The 17,892-nt window shown below is 41.0% G+C and overlaps 2 protein-coding genes, 2 non-coding genes and 1 pseudogene across 5 annotated transcripts in view; all 5 read left to right on the top strand.

Moving 5' to 3' along the window:
- Positions 1–115: 115 nt before the first annotated feature.
- LOC116328820 (NAD(P)H dehydrogenase [quinone] 1-like) lies at positions 116–1,549 on the top strand. Its single transcript, XM_031750701.2, has 6 exons — positions 116–248; positions 394–558; positions 631–761; positions 842–949; positions 1,025–1,126; positions 1,203–1,549. The coding sequence occupies exons 1-6, from the start codon at positions 245–247 to the stop codon at positions 1,500–1,502; spliced, it is 810 nt and encodes a 269-aa protein (XP_031606561.2). The 5' UTR covers positions 116–244; the 3' UTR covers positions 1,503–1,549.
- Positions 1,550–5,600: 4,051 nt separating this feature from the next.
- Positions 5,601–5,694, top strand: trnai-uau. Its single transcript has 2 exons — positions 5,601–5,638; positions 5,659–5,694. It is a non-coding gene; the product is annotated as a tRNA-Ile (tRNA).
- A 505-nt stretch (positions 5,695–6,199) lies between these two features.
- Positions 6,200–7,782, top strand: LOC120441397 (annotated as a pseudogene).
- Positions 7,783–9,972: 2,190 nt separating this feature from the next.
- On the top strand, positions 9,973–10,066 carry trnai-uau. Its single transcript has 2 exons — positions 9,973–10,010; positions 10,031–10,066. It is a non-coding gene; the product is annotated as a tRNA-Ile (tRNA).
- A 5,320-nt stretch (positions 10,067–15,386) lies between these two features.
- ppm1bb (protein phosphatase, Mg2+/Mn2+ dependent, 1Bb) overlaps positions 15,387–17,892 on the top strand; it is a 28,905-nt gene continuing 26,399 nt past the window's right edge. The window contains exon 1 of one of the 2 annotated variants that reach the window (XM_031750667.2): positions 15,387–15,794. The gene's annotated coding sequence lies outside the window, so the exon portion shown is untranslated. The remainder of the gene's footprint in view (positions 15,795–17,892) is intronic. The other variant, XM_031750668.2, reaches the window with a different exon arrangement.

The raw sequence follows: 17,892 nt of genomic DNA, 5'->3' as shown, positions 1-17,892 counted from the left end.
TAGGTTAATCTCATATTCTTCCACCAGTTTCCATACAAACTGGGAAACCTGAGAGATTTTACCTCAGTACCAGCTGGCTGACTCATGAGACTGATTGCTGATTGACAGCACCTGTGTGAAGTAGTGCTTGAAGTGAGTATAAAAGCAGCAGACTGTGTTTTTGCTTCAATATGAGTAGTTTTTTCTTTTACTACATCAGTTAGTCAGAAAACTCATCATTTACTATTGTGTGCCAGTTTTGAGAATGGGTAAGATTTTTTTTCTTCTTGGTAACTGCTGAAATCTGTTTGGCCAAAGCTGATAATCTTTGACAAGAAGAGTGAAAGGTTTGTACGATGACTGGAACTTTATCAAAACTTCTATTTTTTTTTAATTTAATTTTTGATTTTGCAGCCAAGAAGGTGCTGATTGTGTATGCCCATGAGAGCCCTGCCTCTTTCAATGCTGCTGCCAAAGATGCTGCTGTGGCAGCTCTGACTGCTCAAGGCTGCACTGTAGAGGTGTCTGACCTGTATGCCATGAAGTTCAAAGCTGCTGCTACTACTGAGGACATCACTGGTATACAAATATCCTGCAGGTATAGCAATGCTTTGATTGTGCTTCAGGTGTAAACATTAGCTTTATTTGCAGGTGGAGTGAAGGATGCTGAGAACTTCTGCTATGCAAAGGAGATCAAACTGGCATCAGAGGAGGGCAGACTTGCAGATGACATCAAAAAAGAGCAGGAGAAGCTCAAGGAGGCAGACCTTGTCATCTTTCAGGTAGTGTCTGACTGGAAATGTCTTTGTGGTCAGCTGACAAGTGTCCACATTAAAAATGGCCATTAAACCTGTGTTCCCAGTTCCCCATGTACTGGTCATCTGTTCCTGCAATCATGAAGGGGTGGATGGATCGGGTGTTGGGCTTTGCCTACGCACAGGAGAAATGGTACAGTGAGGGGATCTTCAAGGTGAGAGCTCCACCAACATGTCTGTGTTCAGGCTGTGTCCTCTCCCTCTTTGCTCACTCCTTGCTCTCTGTCCAGGACAAGAAAGCCATGCTGTCCTTCACCACTGACTGTCCTGAATCTGTGTACAGTGACACTGGCATCAATGGTGACATCAATGTCACACTGTGGCCACTGCAGGTGAGGTCTCACTATAAACCGAGCCAAGCATTAAATGATCTGTCATGTGGTAACAGCTGCTCCTCCCTGTGTGCAGAACGGGATCCTGAACTACTGCGGCTTCCAGGTTTTTGCCCCTCAGATCTTCTGGGATCCTGCTACTGGTTCTCCTGAATCTCGCAGCTCCATGCTGGAGGGCTGGCGCACACGACTGCAAAACCTCTGTGGGGAAGCACCTGTGTACTTTGCTCCCTTGGACTACTTTGACAAGGAGAAGGGTTTCCTGCTGAAGCCTGAGGTCAAAGAGAAATATGCCAGCAAAGAATGTGGCCTCACAGTGGGGATCCACATGGGCAAGCCACTGCCAGCCAACAGCCAGACCAAGGCTGGGGTCTGATGGAGTGGGTCCATGTAATGTCTTAAAATAAAGCCTGCTTTATTCAACCTTTGAGCAATGAGTTTTAAATGCACCACTTGGTTTCATACATGTTATTCCTCTAGAACATGATGTATACTACCAGAATGTAATGATTGTTCTAAGTCTCTGTAGGATGCAGTCAGTATGGCTTTAAAATTGACGGAACAGAGTTCAGGGGGGAAAGGCTATGTTCTACATGCTAATGCAAATCCCTATTCTGATTAAAAACGTGTGTGTGTGTGTGTTTGGGGGGGGGGGCGACCGTACACCAAGGTTGAAAGCAAGCCCAAAAAGACTTACAACGGACTGCTACTGCAGATCAGGTGACTGCAAGCCTCATTGCTCCTCACTGCCTATGCTACAGGCTTTGGCTCGGTTTGGCATGAACGCAGCTTTAAGATCTCGCTTTTAGCAGTATGTGTTCTTTCCGTCCTAGTGCGGTTTACACTTTACCGTTGCCTTTTTGTGAGGTAAAAATGTGTATCGCCACTGTGGGCTCATCCACGATTTTCCTCCTACACTAACTTAAATCAGCTGACTGTGGTGCGAGTGCACAGGGAGAGTAAAGCATGTGTAATATTTAAAGATTTTGTTTTTCCTTTTCCAATATTTGTTCTGAAGGCTTTTCAGCATTTCTATTCACCTGGCATGCAAATAACTGAAAATCCTTTATGATTTAATGACACAACTGTTTATTTAATTTAGTACAACAGTGTTATTTTTTTTTTTTTCTTCATCACTGCACAAACTAAGATCATTACAGGAACATGTTGCATTGTTAAGCGTTACACCTAATGCTGAACATCTGTAAGTCATATATTACTGAGCACTGGTTAAATAAAAACATTTGCAACACAATAGAAAACATGTCCTAAGTACGTCAGTTCATGGTTCTAACCTCTGAGCTGCTCCCTGCCACCGGTTAGTCAAGCAAATCCATCATGTGGGAGCCAATAGCTTTACTTATCTACCAAATTCAACCAAGAGTTATCCAATCATGTGCTCCTCCACTACCAAGAACTGTAGAAGCCAATCACCTCTCGCTGCACCTACCAGGATTTGACCAATCATTGTTATGGCTACCAAGTATGCTGCAAGGATTTGCTCCCCAAATATAGTGAGATCCAGATTGGCATCACTACTGTAATTAAGTCTGTCAAACTTTATAGTCTAAAAACATTGAGAAGTATTGAAACGATGGGCTTTTCCTGCAGTGGCAGCAAGCTAACTATACTGAAGGCTAATCAACATTTATGTGTCGTTAACTTAGCTACTTTTTAAAAAGTAGGAGCCTGGTTGCCATAGAGGGGTGGGTAGTCAAATGTGGAAGGAATTCGACTGGAAGGTTAAATTAAGATTTTTTAGAACTCCACTGAAAGCCTTTTTATCCAAAAGTAGTGTCAGTGATAAGTGTTGGAGAGGGTGTGGGTTTGTCGGGGACCAGACGCATATCTTTTGGGACTGTGTTTACATACAACAGTACTGGATGGATGTTAAGAACACTATACAAAACATATTGTCAGTCAACCTCCCAATGGATCCTCTGATCTTTTTGTTGGATATCTTTCCTGATGGTTTCTCCTATGAGCAGCACTTTCTCCTACATCTCCTCCTCATGACTGCAAGAAAAATGATAACAATCCACTGGCTCAAACCAGAAACACCCACAGTTGCCCAGTGGCTTCTGAAATGCAGAATTATTAGGCAAGTTGTATTTTTGAGGAATAATTTTATTATTGAACAACAACCATGTTCTCAATGAACCCAAAAAACTCATTAATATCAAAGCTGAATGTTTTTGGAAGTAGTTTTAGTTTGTTTTTAGTTTTAGCTATTTTAGGGGATATCTGTGTGTGCAGGTGACTATTACTGTGCATAATTATTAGGCAACTTAACAAAAAACAAATATATACACATTTCAATTATTTATTTTTACCAGTGAAACCAATATAACATCTCCACATTCACAAATATACATTTCTGACATTCAAAAACAAAACAAAAACAAATCAGCGACCAATATAGCCACCTTTGTTTGCAAGGACACTCAAAAGCCTGCCATCCATGGATTCTGTCAGTGTTTTGATCTGTTCACCATCAACATTGCGTGCAGCAGCAACCACAGCCTCCCAGACACTGTTCAGAGAGGTGTACTGTTTTCCCTCCTTGTAAATCTCACATTTGATGATGGACCACAGGTTCTCAATGGGGTTCAGATCAGGTGAACAAGGAGGCCATGTCATTAGTTTTTCTTCTTTTATACCCTTTCTTGCCAGCCACGCTGTGGAGTACTTGGACGCGTGTGATGGAGCATTGTCCTGCATGAAAATCATGTTTTTTCTTGAAGGATGCAGACTTCTTCCTGTACCACTGCTTGAAGAAGGTGTCTTCCAGAAACTGGCAGTAGGACTGGGAGTTGAGCTTGACTCCATCCTCAACCCGAAAAGGCCCCACAAGCTCATCTTTGATGATACCAGCCCAAACCAGTACTCCACCTCCACCTTGCTGGCGCCTGAGTCGGACTGGAGCTCTCTGCCCTTTACCAATCCAGCCACGGGCCCATCCATCTGGCCCATCAAGACTCACTCTCATTTCATCAGTCCATAAAACCTTAGAAAAATCAGTCATGAGATATTTCTTGGCCCAGTCTTGACGTTTCAGCTTGTGTGTCTTGTTCAGTGGTGGTCGTCTTTCAGCCTTTCTTACCTTGGCCATGTCTCTGAGTATTGCACACCTTGTGCTTTTGGGCACTCCAGTGATGTTGCAGCTCTGAAATATGGCCAAACTGGTGGCAAGTGGCATCTTGGCAGCTGCACGCTTGACTTTTCTCAGTTCATGGGCAGTTATTTTGCGCCTTGGTTTTTCCACACGCTTCTTGCGACCCTGTTGACTATTTTGAATGAAACGCTTGATTGTTCGATGATCACGCTTCAGAAGCTTTGCAATTTTAAGACTGCTGCATCCCTCTGCAAGATATCTCACTATTTTTGACTTTTCTGAGCCTGTCAAGTCCTTCTTTTGACCCATTTTGCCAAAGGAAAGGAAGTTGCCTAATAATTATGCACACCTGATATAGGGTGTTGATGTCATTAGACCACACCCCTTCTCATTACAGAGATGCACATCACCTAATATGCTTAATTGGTAGTAGGCTTTCGAGCCTATACAGCTTGGAGTAAGACAACATGCATGAAGAGGATGATGTGGACAAAATACTCATTTGCCTAATAATTCTGCACTCCCTGTATGAAAAGAAGTAGACACAGACTTCAGTTTTCATTCATTTAATTTAGTTTTGCTAAATGGAAGTTCATGATATTGCGGTAGAATACAGGGATACAAAGATTTTGTTGCCATATGGTTAAATTCTTTATCCATTAGTTCCATATCTATTAGGTCAAATACATTAAAAACTACGACAATTAAAGAATAAAAGTGAAATATGAAAAAGGGAAACAGAAATGATCTGAAACAAATGTGTACTGACTGAAAAAAAAAACATTTGTAACATAGATGTATAGAAAAATAGGCTGATTTCCCACATATATTAATGGATGCTGTAACAACCCTTATTGTATTATAGTACCACTAGGAGGGGGGTTGCCCTACTATTGTAGTAGTTGGGTGAGTCTCCTAGTGGGTGTGGGAGTATAGCGGTGGCCGTTACATGCTGCTCGCGTTGCTGTTCAGAGAAACCTTACCGTTGTAACGGGCTGGCGCCGGCGACTACCGATCCCGCATGTATGTATAGACAGAGTAGAGACGTGGAGACCTGGTTTCTATGGTCTTATGTTGCTAACGTCAAATAAAGGTCTGTTGTTCGATTTAACTGACTGGCTCCGAGTTGTCCGGCTAACCTCCACACCACATGCCCGCTGGACCTGCTAGCCGCTCCTTCCTCGCCAGACTGTTGTTACAATGCATCTATCGATTAATCCTATATAGAGTCATAGACTACAAGCGTGAGTTTTGTGGAAATATAATAGAGTGTAAAGGGCTTGTTCTATACGTGACTGACCCCCTTCCCCCTTAGATCAGTTGAGTGAAGTGAGAAAGGAATAAAGGCTTTGCACATGTGCTCCAGTGGCGCAATCGGTTAGCGCGCGGTACTTATATGACAGTATCGGGCTGAGCAATGCCGAGGTTGTGAGTTCAAGCCTCACCTGGAGCAGAATCTTTGAGCTAATGTTTATCTGGCAAGAACAGATAAATGCTTGCTGAGCACACTAAAAATGCCAACCAGCTTTCTACCATCTTTAAAAATGAGCAACGTTCAACATAAAGATTAAGCAACCCAGACTTATACCTCTGTATGTTTGTTCTGCTAGTTTTGTTTCTGTTTATTTTCAATGCCAGCTATTAACCATCGAGATATAGCCATTTGTCCAAAGTTAGAGAATTTTGGCTGTGTGTGTACCTCTTATGTCCTGTTGTATAGTTTATACCAATGGTTCTCAGACCGCAGGGCGTAAGGCAAATCATTGGTTCGCCAACAATCACCAAGGGAAAATGATGTGTGTGAAACTAAGATGATTATGATTATATGAGGTATATATTCATCTTGTTTTTAAACTGGGCTGAAGGTTTAGGTTAATCTCAGAGTTACTCCCACCAGTTTCCATACAAAATGGGAAACCTGAGAAATTTTTCCCCAGTACCTGCTGGCTGAGTCATGAGACTGATTGCTGATTGACAGCACCTGTGTGAAGTAGTGCTCGAAGTGTGTATAAAAGCAGCAGGCTGTGTTTTGCTTCAGTGTGGGCATATTTTTCTGTTATTTTACCGGCTAAACAGAAAACTCATCATTTACTGTTGTGCACCAGTTTTGAGAATGGGTAAGCTTTTTTCCTTCCTGGTGACTGCTAAAACTTGTTTGGCCAAAGCTGAGAATCTTAGACAAGAAGAGTGAAAGATTTCTGTGCTGACTGGAACTCTATCAAAACTTGTATTTTTTGGGGGGGGTTGCAGCCAAGAAGGTGCTGATTGTGTATGCCCATGAGAGCCCTGCCTCTTTCAATGCTGCTGCCAAAGATGCTGCTGTGGCAGCTCTGACTGCTCAAGGCTGCACTGTAGAGGTGTCTGACCTGTACGCCATGAAGTTCAAAGCTGCTGCTACTACTGAGGACATCACTGGTATACATATATCCTGCAGGTATAGCAATGCTTTGATTGTGCTTCAGGTGTAAACATTAGCTTTATTTGCAGGTGGAGTGAAGGATGCTGAGAACTTCTGCTACGCAAAGGAGATCAAACTGGCATCAGAGGAGGGCAGACTTGCAGATGACATCAAAAAAGAGCAGGAGAAGCTCAAGGAGGCAGACCTTGTCATCTTTCAGGTAGTGTCTGACTGGAAATGTCTTTGTGATCGGCTAAAGGGTGCCCACATCAAAATGACCATTAAACCTGTGTTCCCAGTTCCCCATGTACTGGTCATCTGTTCCTGCAATCATGAAGGGGTGGATGGATCGGGTGTTGGGCTCTGCCTACGCACAGGAGAAATGGTACAGTGAGGGGATCTTCAAGGTGAGAGCTCCACCAACATGTGTGTGTTCAGGCTGTGTCCTCTCCCTCTTTGCTCACTCCTTGCTCTCTGTCCAGGACAAGAAAGCCATGCTGTCCTTCACCACTGACTGTCCTGAATCTGTGTACAGTGACACTGGCATCAATGGTGACATCAATGTCACACTGTGGCCACTGCAGGTGAGGTCTCACTATAAACAGAGCCAAGCATTAAATGATCTGTCATGTGGTAACAGCTGCTCCTCCCTGTGTGCAGAACGGGATCCTGAACTACTGCGGCTTCCAGGTTTTGCCCTCAGATCTTCTGGGATCCTGCTACTGGTTCTCCTGAATCTCGCAGCTCCATGCTGGAGGGCTGGCGCACACGACTGCAAAACCTCTGTGGGGAAGCACCTGTGTACTTTGCTCCCTTGGACTACTTTGACAAGGAGAAGGGTTTCCTGCTGAAGCCTGAGGTCAAAGAGAAATATGCCAGCAAAGAATGTGGCCTCACAGTGGGGATCCACATGGGCAAGCCACTGCCGGCCAACAGCCAGACCAAGGCCGGGGTCTGACGATGGAGTGGGTCCATGTGGTCTTAATGTATGCTTTGCTTGAGGCAATATGCCCAAATGTTACTAGCACTTACACATGCAGGCTGCAGATTCATAGAATGAGAGAAACAAAACCAACAAATTTGGTTAAGTATTAGTGTTCTGATTATCGTGGAGTCGGCAAAAAAATAAAAGATTTATACTCATTTGTGGTGGTTGAATTTTATTTATCACCTGAAATTAGGATTTTGATAACAATACTTGTAGCTCTTTATCCTACAGAGAGAAGACTGCTGTCACATTAAAAGATTCAGTTTCCTTGTGGATGATCTACTATCCAGAAGCTGTTGTTTTCGTGAATTTACCTTCACGCTGTTTAATTTTAGTTTCATCTGTTTTAGTGCAGCAATCAACAACTTTAACTTGTCTAGGCATCGACTCCTTGAGCAAAGATGACTATCGCTTCTCTTCACTCTAGTATTAACCGAAGTAGAACTATTATATAGTGTGCCTTATTAAACTACAATATGCACTCTCACAACCGTAGGGAATTATTTACACAGTGAGCTCATTTTAAAATGCATCAAGTAGGCAGAGTACTCTTACACATTGCTGTGAAGATTTTCTTTTCCTCATTATTCATATTTCTTAAATCGCTCCTGGTTTTCTCCAAATTTCTTTTTTTTTTTTTTTTTTTTTTTTTTTTCAACCTCACCTTTTCATAGTGCTGCAGCTTATTGTTATCTGGTATAATTATAAGATAGGAATGATTTCCTTTATGCTGCTCAAGACTATAATGAAATTGCAGATTTCCCTTTTCACTAATTAAAATACAGCATGCTAATTAAAAATGTATTTATGGTTTGCTGTTTAAGCATGTAAGTGCAACTGTGCTTTCAAAATCTTGCAAGCACATTGATTAAAACAATTATCGGTGTTTTTACTTTCAAAGAATAAAGTGTCAAGCTTTTAGGTGTTAAGAGAGCCTACTTCTGGTTTTCTAAAACACTAACATGCAGCAAGACAGGCAGTGCTTGCCTTGTCAAGTCTAAAAATAGATGAAACCGTAACAAAGTAAAGCTTTCATCTCAGAGATTGTCATAAAGAGTCATCCTTTGTATTACTGTCATCTTGTGGCCAAAGTTCGCTATTGTCACTGAAAGCCCTGCTTGTTTCTTACTCATAGGAAATGACAGCTGTCTTCATTCTACAGATGTGCCTGTCTCCCGTTAACAATTACTTGAGCTACGCTGAGAGGGCGAGCAGATTTGTTTTGTGGTGTGAATACGTGCACTGTGGCCAGCATGCGAAGCAGTGTCATATTTATATATTAGTATCAAACCAGTGTATACTTTAACATTAACTAATGCTGAAGAACCGACATGAGTCCTGACTGAAACATTCCTTTTATCACTATTTGGGCTACTTGGCATTCTTTGCCTCTTTGAAAAGGCTGTGACAGCATGCTGTGGTCTTGATCTGTCTGAGGGATCTCGATCCTCCTCTCCATTTCCTTTGCAGTTTGTTCCAGAAAGAAGCTTTTTCTTTTCTTGGTCTTTCATGTATTTATATAAGTTGTTGGTGCTGTTAAAGGAGAGCTTTTCCTTCCAGCATGTTTTCTTTTATTGCTTTGTTTTGTTTTAATAGATATGTGGCCCTCGCAGCACATCCACTACAAACGTGATTTAAAGAATATGATGCTGGATATTAAACAGAACATAAAGCATTTAATATGAGCTCAACATTAAACATATGGAGCAGTATTATGATATGGAACATTTTTCTACACAAAATTTAATTTGACTTTTTGTGCTGTACAACAGTTGTTGTACTGTAATGCGCAACTTTCCATTGATACGGTTTTATGTGTAGTGAGGTGTTTTCATAGTTCATACTGTAGATATTTATTCAACTATAGAAGTAAAAATGTTTGCAGTTCCTCAGAAAAGATAGGGGGTCATAAAAGTGTAAACATCCATGCTGTGTAGGGCGCAGTATGGGCATTTGCTTGTTAAACTGTTAAATAGTGCAGGAAGGTAGGGGTGTGTGTGTGTGTGTGTGTGTGTGTGTGTCTCTCTGCTTACCTTTCCGTAAAAGTCACCGCATGCCTGCGTGCCACTCCTCACGTGTTGTTGCCAGTCTTATTTTTAGGTTTACCGCAGGTTTTTCGAGCTTTGTGTCAGGTCCTTGAACGCAGCACGTGAGTCGGCTATTTGGGATCTTTTCGCTTCTAGACTCGCACAACCGGTGTCCCATGAACTTTTAATACAGTCTGCATACATTCTGTGTTTGCACTATTTGATAAACAAAACGTAATTAAGTAAAAGTTATGTTTCTTCCTTTCTTCCGGGCAGGTGTGCCTTCTTAAACCGATTTCCTGGCGGCCTTCCGCCGAAGCTCCAGTGGCGCAATCGGTTAGCGCGCGGTACTTATATGACAGTATGCAGCAGAGCAATGCCGAGGTTGTGAGTTCGAGCCTCACCTGGAGCAGAGTTTTTAGTCTCAGCCTCACCTGTAGACGGCAGTTACAGCCTCATATTTGGAGATTATCTGGGGACCCTCCAGCTGTTCTTTACACTTTTATCTTCACTTTCTTTGCTTTAGAAGTGCAGCTTTAATACTTCCCGTCTTGCGATTAAATGCAACTCCTGCGATCTTAACTATGGAAGACCACCAGTGTCATTAATGTGATTAAGAAGTGTATTTTTTAACTGGAACCCAGTATGAGCATAACATTTAGCATTTCAATTTCCTGCTAGGAATAGCTAGAATTTAGCATATTCTAGCTATTTCCATATCATATACTTGCTGTATAGATTAAACAGCGCGCAATACAAAACTGAACTGGAAGCTTACATAAATAAATAATTAAAACATGAGCGGACATCCATCTTTTCTATTTAGAGTCTCTAATAATAATAAAAGTGTTGCACAAACATAAAGCAAAGCAGATTATATAACTAGGCAATTCAAAGTGATTTACATAACACAAAAAGACATGAAAAAATGAAAAGGCACAGTTATTATGCATGCTTCAGATGCTTTTCTCCATGTTAACTAGTTTCTGTTTTGTTTTGTTTGATTTCTTTATGAAAGCTGCGAATATGTTGCAACACAACCACACCAAAATAAGCACTGGCTATCACTGTTAAAAGTTCAAAATATGTATATGCTGTTACTGCATACAGAAACCCCCTATTTAAAAAACAGCAAATTCAACCCAATAATAATTCACATGAAATATCTGAATGCAGCAGAAAACAACCACAACAAAGTAAAACATGTTTTTGACCAGGGAGCTAAAAACAACTTCAGCCTACCATTCCAGCAATATTGTTCAACACTGCCTCCTGTCGATTATCACGTGGAAGTGCTGTTTGCTGTGAAACCATTGCCCACCGGTAGAGGGCGATATTGCTGCACTAAACCGTCCTCCAATGTGCCTCTAAACATAATTTTTTTTTAAAAAGTGAAATAAATAAATAAATGAAACTACTAAAGACTGCCCCAGGATCTTGTGTTAATTCTTCTCATAATTTGTATTTACAAACATATTGACTGACACATATTTATGACATTTTCTACGCAGCTGCTTGAGAAAATGTCTCTAAGCTTTGATCTGCAGCAAATGTGTGCTGATCAATCTTTTCACCGCATCCTGAAATCTGCGTGTTACCAAACACAACCCCAATCACCTTAATCCCTTTTAAGACGTTGTTTTATTTCACTGTTCACAACTGCCACACGCTGTGCACACGTCTCCATCCTTGTGTGTTTACGTGCATGTGTTTCTCAGCAGGTCTGCCGCTCTAAGCCCCCGTAAAGCTGGGAATGAACAAGCAGAAGATTGCAGTAATGATGTGACCCAGATGTCCCGGGTGTAGATCCCCTGGCTGAAAATGAGAGTGGAGATCGGGACCTTGGACCTCCTCTCCCTCGCTCCCTCCCTCCCTCGCTCCCTCCCTCTTGCCTGGGACACAATCACAGAGCATTTGCATGTGTGTGTGTATTATTTGGGGAGGGGCATGTGTATGTTGCGTGTGTTTAAGCTCATGCAGATCCATGTAAACATGAAGGATCAGACTTAGGAGTGTGTGCCACTTGTTCTCAGCACTCCGGATTAAATGTAACAGTTTTTTTAATTTACTCTCCTTAGCCGCCTCCATAAGATACTAAAGCCTGGCTTCAAAACCCTCCTTCCCTCTCTGCCTCCCTCATTCCCTCCCTCCCCTTGACTCACCCATTCCCTGAGGTCAGCAGGTGGCTGAACAATCACATAACCCGCACCATCCTGACAGTAGGCTCAGTGGGCCACTTTACTCAATGAGAGGCTTGGCAGTTGGGGTGGTGCAAGCATGTGTGTGTGTGTGTGTGTGTGTGTGTGTGTGTGTGTGTGTGTGTGTGTGTGTGTGTGTGTGTGTGTGTGTGTGTGTGTGGCAGGGATTGAGAGGAAAGGGGACAAAAGACAGAGTTTAATATTTGGGATAAGCTGTGATTGAATATCCTGAGATCAGAGCAGAATGATCAAATTCTGCCAGTGATAATCCTTCATCTTGGAAAATTAAATACCACTCTGCAGTCTCTCCTCTTGACTCACACTCTCTCACACACACACACACTTGCGGTATTTAAACGAGGTCTGACATGTGTCTCATAACCGTGCTCGGTTCCTTGGGGAGCTGTTCTGATATCTGATGAGTTTTTCATTAATAAGACACAAGTCTGATCCTGAGGGAGAAACACAAAATGACAACAGATAAGCCCTGCTTTCCCCAGCTTGCCACCGCACACACACATAACACAGATTCACTGATACACCATAACTAAACATCTTTATACATGCACTTATATTAAAGTCTTTGCCTTAATCACCTCAGCCCTGTTTTATTCACTCCAGCCTACATTTCATTTCCTTGCACATCCTTGTTCAAATAAATTAAATCTCATCTCTATTTACAGTCTTACCAGTATAAGCCCCGATACAACGGAACAAAAACATTGTCAGACTGCATCAGAGACCCTGTTCCTCCTCACCTTTTTGTAAACGGCATCTAGGATCTGTCCAAAATCTCAATCCCGCATACACCCACACATCAGGTTGTGACTGCCCAGCTGTGTGGATTAGAGCGTTTTTGTCACTTTGTGACTGTGTTCAAAAAAGCGTGCACAGCTATATTCGTCAATATTCTAGCAGAAAGAACAGATAACCCAATAAAAGCAAGTTAGTAGCAATAAAGTCACAGGCAATCAGTTTAATTACATATAGACCATGAACAGCGTTAAAGATGGGTATAGCACCCAGTGGGTTTGGGGCTGCATTTTCAAGCTTTAGAATTAGGACTTGGCCACCATGTTGTTTTTGTTTGTTTGTTTGTTTTTTGCTTTTGTTCGTTTGAAGACAAAATTATTTTATGCAGATGAAATGGTGAAGTGCTAATTTATCAACTAATACTAGCTATCTTGGTTAGCAATCTCCAGGGATAAATTGTACCAGTGCAATGCAGAGCCACACATATCAGCTAATTATGGCTAAACAGGAGACTAATAACGCACTAGACCTGCGTTCATAGAATCTGAAGCACAAACTTCTGTCATGGTCTGTTGCACACAGCAAGCCATAATATTGGTCAGGTAACCTATTAAATGTGCTCCCAAGAGTCCCAAAGCGCTCACACAGGAAGGTCCAGTAGCAGACTGATAAGGGCACTTTTGTAGGGGAAACTATTTTTTTTTTAACTATGTTGCATAAATGCTTTGTGATGGCTGTAAAGCTAGCCATAGGTAGTGGTTTTGGTTGCTTAACAAGCAAAATATTCCTAGTTTGATCCTGAGAGGAGTAACAAATGCCTTTAAGGGTGTGTCAGTAAGGTTGAGATGATGTGGACATGTACGGATGAGGGATAATGGATACATTAGACAAATGATACTGAATATGGAGATGTCAATCAGGAGGAAAAGAGGAAGCCTACAGAGGAGATTCCTAGTGAAGAAGGACTTGCAGTCCTGGAGAGACTTGAAAGTAAGAAGCAGAATCTTAAAATGAATGTGGTATTTTACAGGAAGCCAGTGAAGCTGTTGGAAGACAGGAGTAACATGTTCTGTGGAAGGGGTTCTGGTAATGACACAAGCAGTCATGTTTTGAACCAGGTGAAGTCTATGGAGAAGTTTGTGTGGTAAGCCAAAGAGGACACAATCTGAAAAATCTATACTAGATGTAATCATTGCACATACAAGAACAGCAATATTTTTAGCTGAGATGGGAGTAGCTTACTAATATTGCATAAGCAGGAATATGTCAGTTTAATTTCATGTAAGCAGTTAATGAAAGAAGAAGAAATGGAATTAGACTTAATGCAGCGATAGAGCTGGGTGTCATCAGCATAAGAATGAAGGTCTATGCCAGATTTCCTAAACATGTGACCAAAACATAAAAAGATAAATAACAAATATAAAGGGGCCTAGGAAAGAGCCCTGTGGAACACCTAAGACAACTGGGCAAGCTTGTGATCTGAAAATCTTTTTAGCTTTACATGCTGATTATGATTTTAGAAATAAGATTTAAACCAGGCATATAACATGCCAACAGTACAAACATATTCTAATCTCTTAAAAATAATATTATGAGAGAGTGTATCAAAAATCATTTGTAATTTTGACAGCACTCTGTGGCCAAAAACCTGACTTAAATTATTCAAACAGATGATTGTTAAGGTGAGAGTAAACCTGCACGTTAGCAGTGTTTTTCAAGATTTTTTGGAAGAAATGGGAAATTAGCAATTGCACAGTAATTATTTAGGTTGAAAAACTCTGCTCTGAGTTTCTTAAGAAATGGAATTACCACAGCTAGAGGAACAAACCCAAAGATTATGGAAGAATGCATAATACTGATTATTAAAGGATAGCGAAAAGACATGCAAGGTTTAATCACGAGTGGGAAGTGGGTCAAAGTAACAGGTAGAAGGTTTGGAGTTCTTAATAAATCTGGCTATTTCATCTACAGTCAGGAATCAGAAAACTAAAAACTAGAAAGTAAAGAACAGGCTCATACACTGTCCTAAGTAGAGTTACTGAGAGCCAGCTGCTGATGAATATTACTAATTTTAGTTTTACAAAGGACATAAAAATATTACTCTGTTCAGTGCGGTCCAACTGAGGTCGAACGTTTTAAGGTGGTCGAAGGAGCTTGGTTACACTGGAAATAGGTGCCCTTGTATTTCCTTTACCACACCTGATTAGTGTTGCATTATATTCAGATGTAGCTGCATACAGGGAAATCAACTATACAGTACACCTATATACGGTACTCTCTATATTTGATTAGATTTTCTCCTGATTGAAGATGCGTGGTATAATTTAGATCGTGCGTGTGTTTGTGTGTGTATGAATATACTAGCGACTCCTGGAACCTCTTCAATCATCCATGTTGCGCTTCATTTACGTCGCGCTTCTTAATGACTCCGGGGCACTCGGGCTTATGTGTGGTAACTTTCAACCATGAAAGGCAAGCAAATAGAATAATTTCAATTGCGCTGTGTTTTGTTTTATATATATTATATTTATATATTTATAGTATTAGTGGGCAGCTTTGGACGCGGAGTTGAAAGTTTCTATTTTAAGACTGACACCGCCTATTTAAAGTACTGTCGGCATAAGCCGGTAACGGTTAGTAGTGCATCTCAAAGGTCTGGCATATCGCAGAACTTCGCAACGCACCAATGAGAATGTAGAATCGCACAGGGGCAGCGCTAATTGATGGAGGAAGTAGCCAATTAACCGACGTTTTGCCTCGTCGTTGTAACCAATCATCGAGCAGATGCCAAAAATAACACCTCCTCTTGTTCAGCACCCAAAGTCGAAGGATAGCTCTGGCCTTTCAATGGAAGAAAGTGCTAGATTTGTCAGTGTTGTATAATATAACCAATTCTCAGTGTCCATGTTTGTTTGGGAACGATCGGAATTGTCTACATTTACTGTGAGGGACACAATTGGCGTCAAACATGCGTAAAAACCAACGCTATCCAAGCAGGGAACCACCGAGAAAGGAATTATCGCCGCTCATCTGAGGCCAATCTCCATTATTTTTGTCAAATAAGGAAACATAACACAGCTAGCAAGCTAACGTTAGCTCCGCAGGTAGCTAGACGAGTCTTCACACAAAAAGCTGAGATTTTAGCAGATAATCAGGATTGGATCTACAATCGCACAGCAGCAGGAAAACGTAAGTAGCACGCTTGTATCTGCGCTAACGTCATTAGCATTAGTTTGACAGTTCCAGCGACAGCTAACTGTGAAGCTAATGGCTAACGTTAGCTCACATCAACATACTAGTAAACGGGCCTTTCGTGGAGGGAACAGTGTTAAGTGGTAGGGATTTCTGCATGTGGTATTTCCAGAGCCAGCCGGTTGGTTCATGCTACACAGGTAGATCAAAATAAAACATGAAACAATGAGCTGAAGTTTTAAAGTAACTTGGTTACCTTAAGCGTTAGCTTGGCTACCTCATGGTAGTTGTACTAATGTTATACATTTAAAGAAAGTGCCAAAGGGTTTCCTTATTTCAGTAATGTAATGTTTGCTGTGTAGCTCTAGCAATCTTCATCGATATGCTCCAAGCAGACGTGCACTGGAGTGTCTCTGGGTACTCCATGTTCTCATGTGTATGCAGGGCGGTTATAAGGGCAGGGTTCCCCCTATTAGTGTGCAGTGTCTTTAGTCAAACCAAAAAGGCATTCAGATGGCATTTAATTTAATGTAAACAGGCAAGATTTACTGATATTTTGCAGTAATGTTTCACTGCGACAACTGTACGGCTCCTCCCCACACTTCACTGATTTCCCACTGCTCATTATTTACAACAGCACTACTGATACTGGATTTTGGGACGTTTTTAGTGAGTACCTACAGTAGAATCTTTGCAACTCTAAGCATTTTTAATTTTGACAAACTACCGAGCTACTTGCTAGACCTACGATAAGTGAGTAAAGCGTGTCATAACATCGTTCATAATTGCAATGATGACATGATTTGGAATAAATAAACAGACACTGAACTGCGAATGTGACTTATACAGTTCAGCTCAGGGTTGTCCTTAAGTTTCTGCCTAGGCTCTAGGCGCTCAGGTTGAAGTAGGGAGGTGGTGGAGGTCCATCTCTCCATACAGAGGTGTGGCTACTCGCCTGTGGTACTGTGATATCAGTCTGTTTATTACTAACTATGGCGCAAAAATAATAATATTTTGTATTTATCTTATCAATACATCATATCCCATTCTTAACTTTTACTATTTTCTTTCTTTTCATTTTATGTAAATAAAATTCTAATCCTTTAAACAACAAAAAATAGGACATAAGTATAGTCTGATTATAACTAAGTTAATTTGCTGGTGAATCAGGAGTAAATATTTGAATAAATGTAAAATGTCACTAAAGTGCATAATATTTCTAATATAAAATCCAGTATGGCGAACATTAACAGTATACACATCAGCGATCTTTATCTTTCTCGTCCTGTTACTAATGTGGATTCACTTCTTGTCAAGGCTCGAGAGAGAGAGCGCTATTAAAAATACTTGGCAAACTAACCTGGGAGTTGTGATACATGGGCTGGGTTGTAATGATTCATATTTAAACACACTCACCATGGTTGTGTAAAACAAATGGTGGTTTGTTAAGATCGTTTTTCTCTACGTTTAAGCTTGGGGATCAGGTGGCTTACTATTTTGGTTTTACTTACAGAGACTTTGGACGGTGTATACAGCAATACTGATATAGCCATGATAATATTAGTAAATGAAAATATCAGTCTTGGATTTTTTTTTGAGTTACTATTTTAAGGGACGGGGTTAAGTATATATGAGGTTGTTCGAATATAATGTGTATTGTAGCAATGAGGCCTGTCAAAAATATGTGAAATCATCTGTGATAACACAATATTACAATTCCCCCTTAAAGAGTACTAGTCAAGCTATTTATCTTGCACATTAAAAAAAACAAGATTGGGCTCAGAGTGCATTACAGTCAAGGTAAAATTTACAAAAGTTTGTGAGTAAGACTCTGCAAGTATGGAGGTGATAGATACAGAGGGCTTTTAAAATGAGTAACATTTAAAAATCAGTCATGCGTTTCAAAGGTTGGCATTGCAACTGAGCTGTCTTCATTTGTACCAGCTTGAAGACAGATCAGCAGTCGACTAACTAGTGAGTAATATAAACTTTAGTTGTCTTCTAGCACTTGGAAAGTTTCTGTAGTTTTGTGTTTGTCCTTCACGCTTCGTTGATTTGTGGAACAGCAAAGTCAGAGAGCTACATTCTAAGAAAT

The sequence above is a fragment of the Oreochromis aureus genome, linkage group 8, assembly GCF_013358895.1.
Source record: "Oreochromis aureus strain Israel breed Guangdong linkage group 8, ZZ_aureus, whole genome shotgun sequence".
Classification (NCBI taxonomy): domain Eukaryota; kingdom Metazoa; phylum Chordata; class Actinopteri; order Cichliformes; family Cichlidae; genus Oreochromis; species Oreochromis aureus.
This window is presented reverse-complemented; position numbering and strand designations above follow the sequence as displayed.

Coding starts and splice junctions, on each gene's coding strand:
- LOC116328820 (XM_031750701.2), top strand. Junction 559..630: donor TACTACTGAGGACATCACTG/GTATACAAATAT, acceptor CTTTATTTGCAG/GTGGAGTGAAGGATGCTGAG. Junction 950..1,024: donor ACAGTGAGGGGATCTTCAAG/GTGAGAGCTCCA, acceptor CTCTCTGTCCAG/GACAAGAAAGCCATGCTGTC.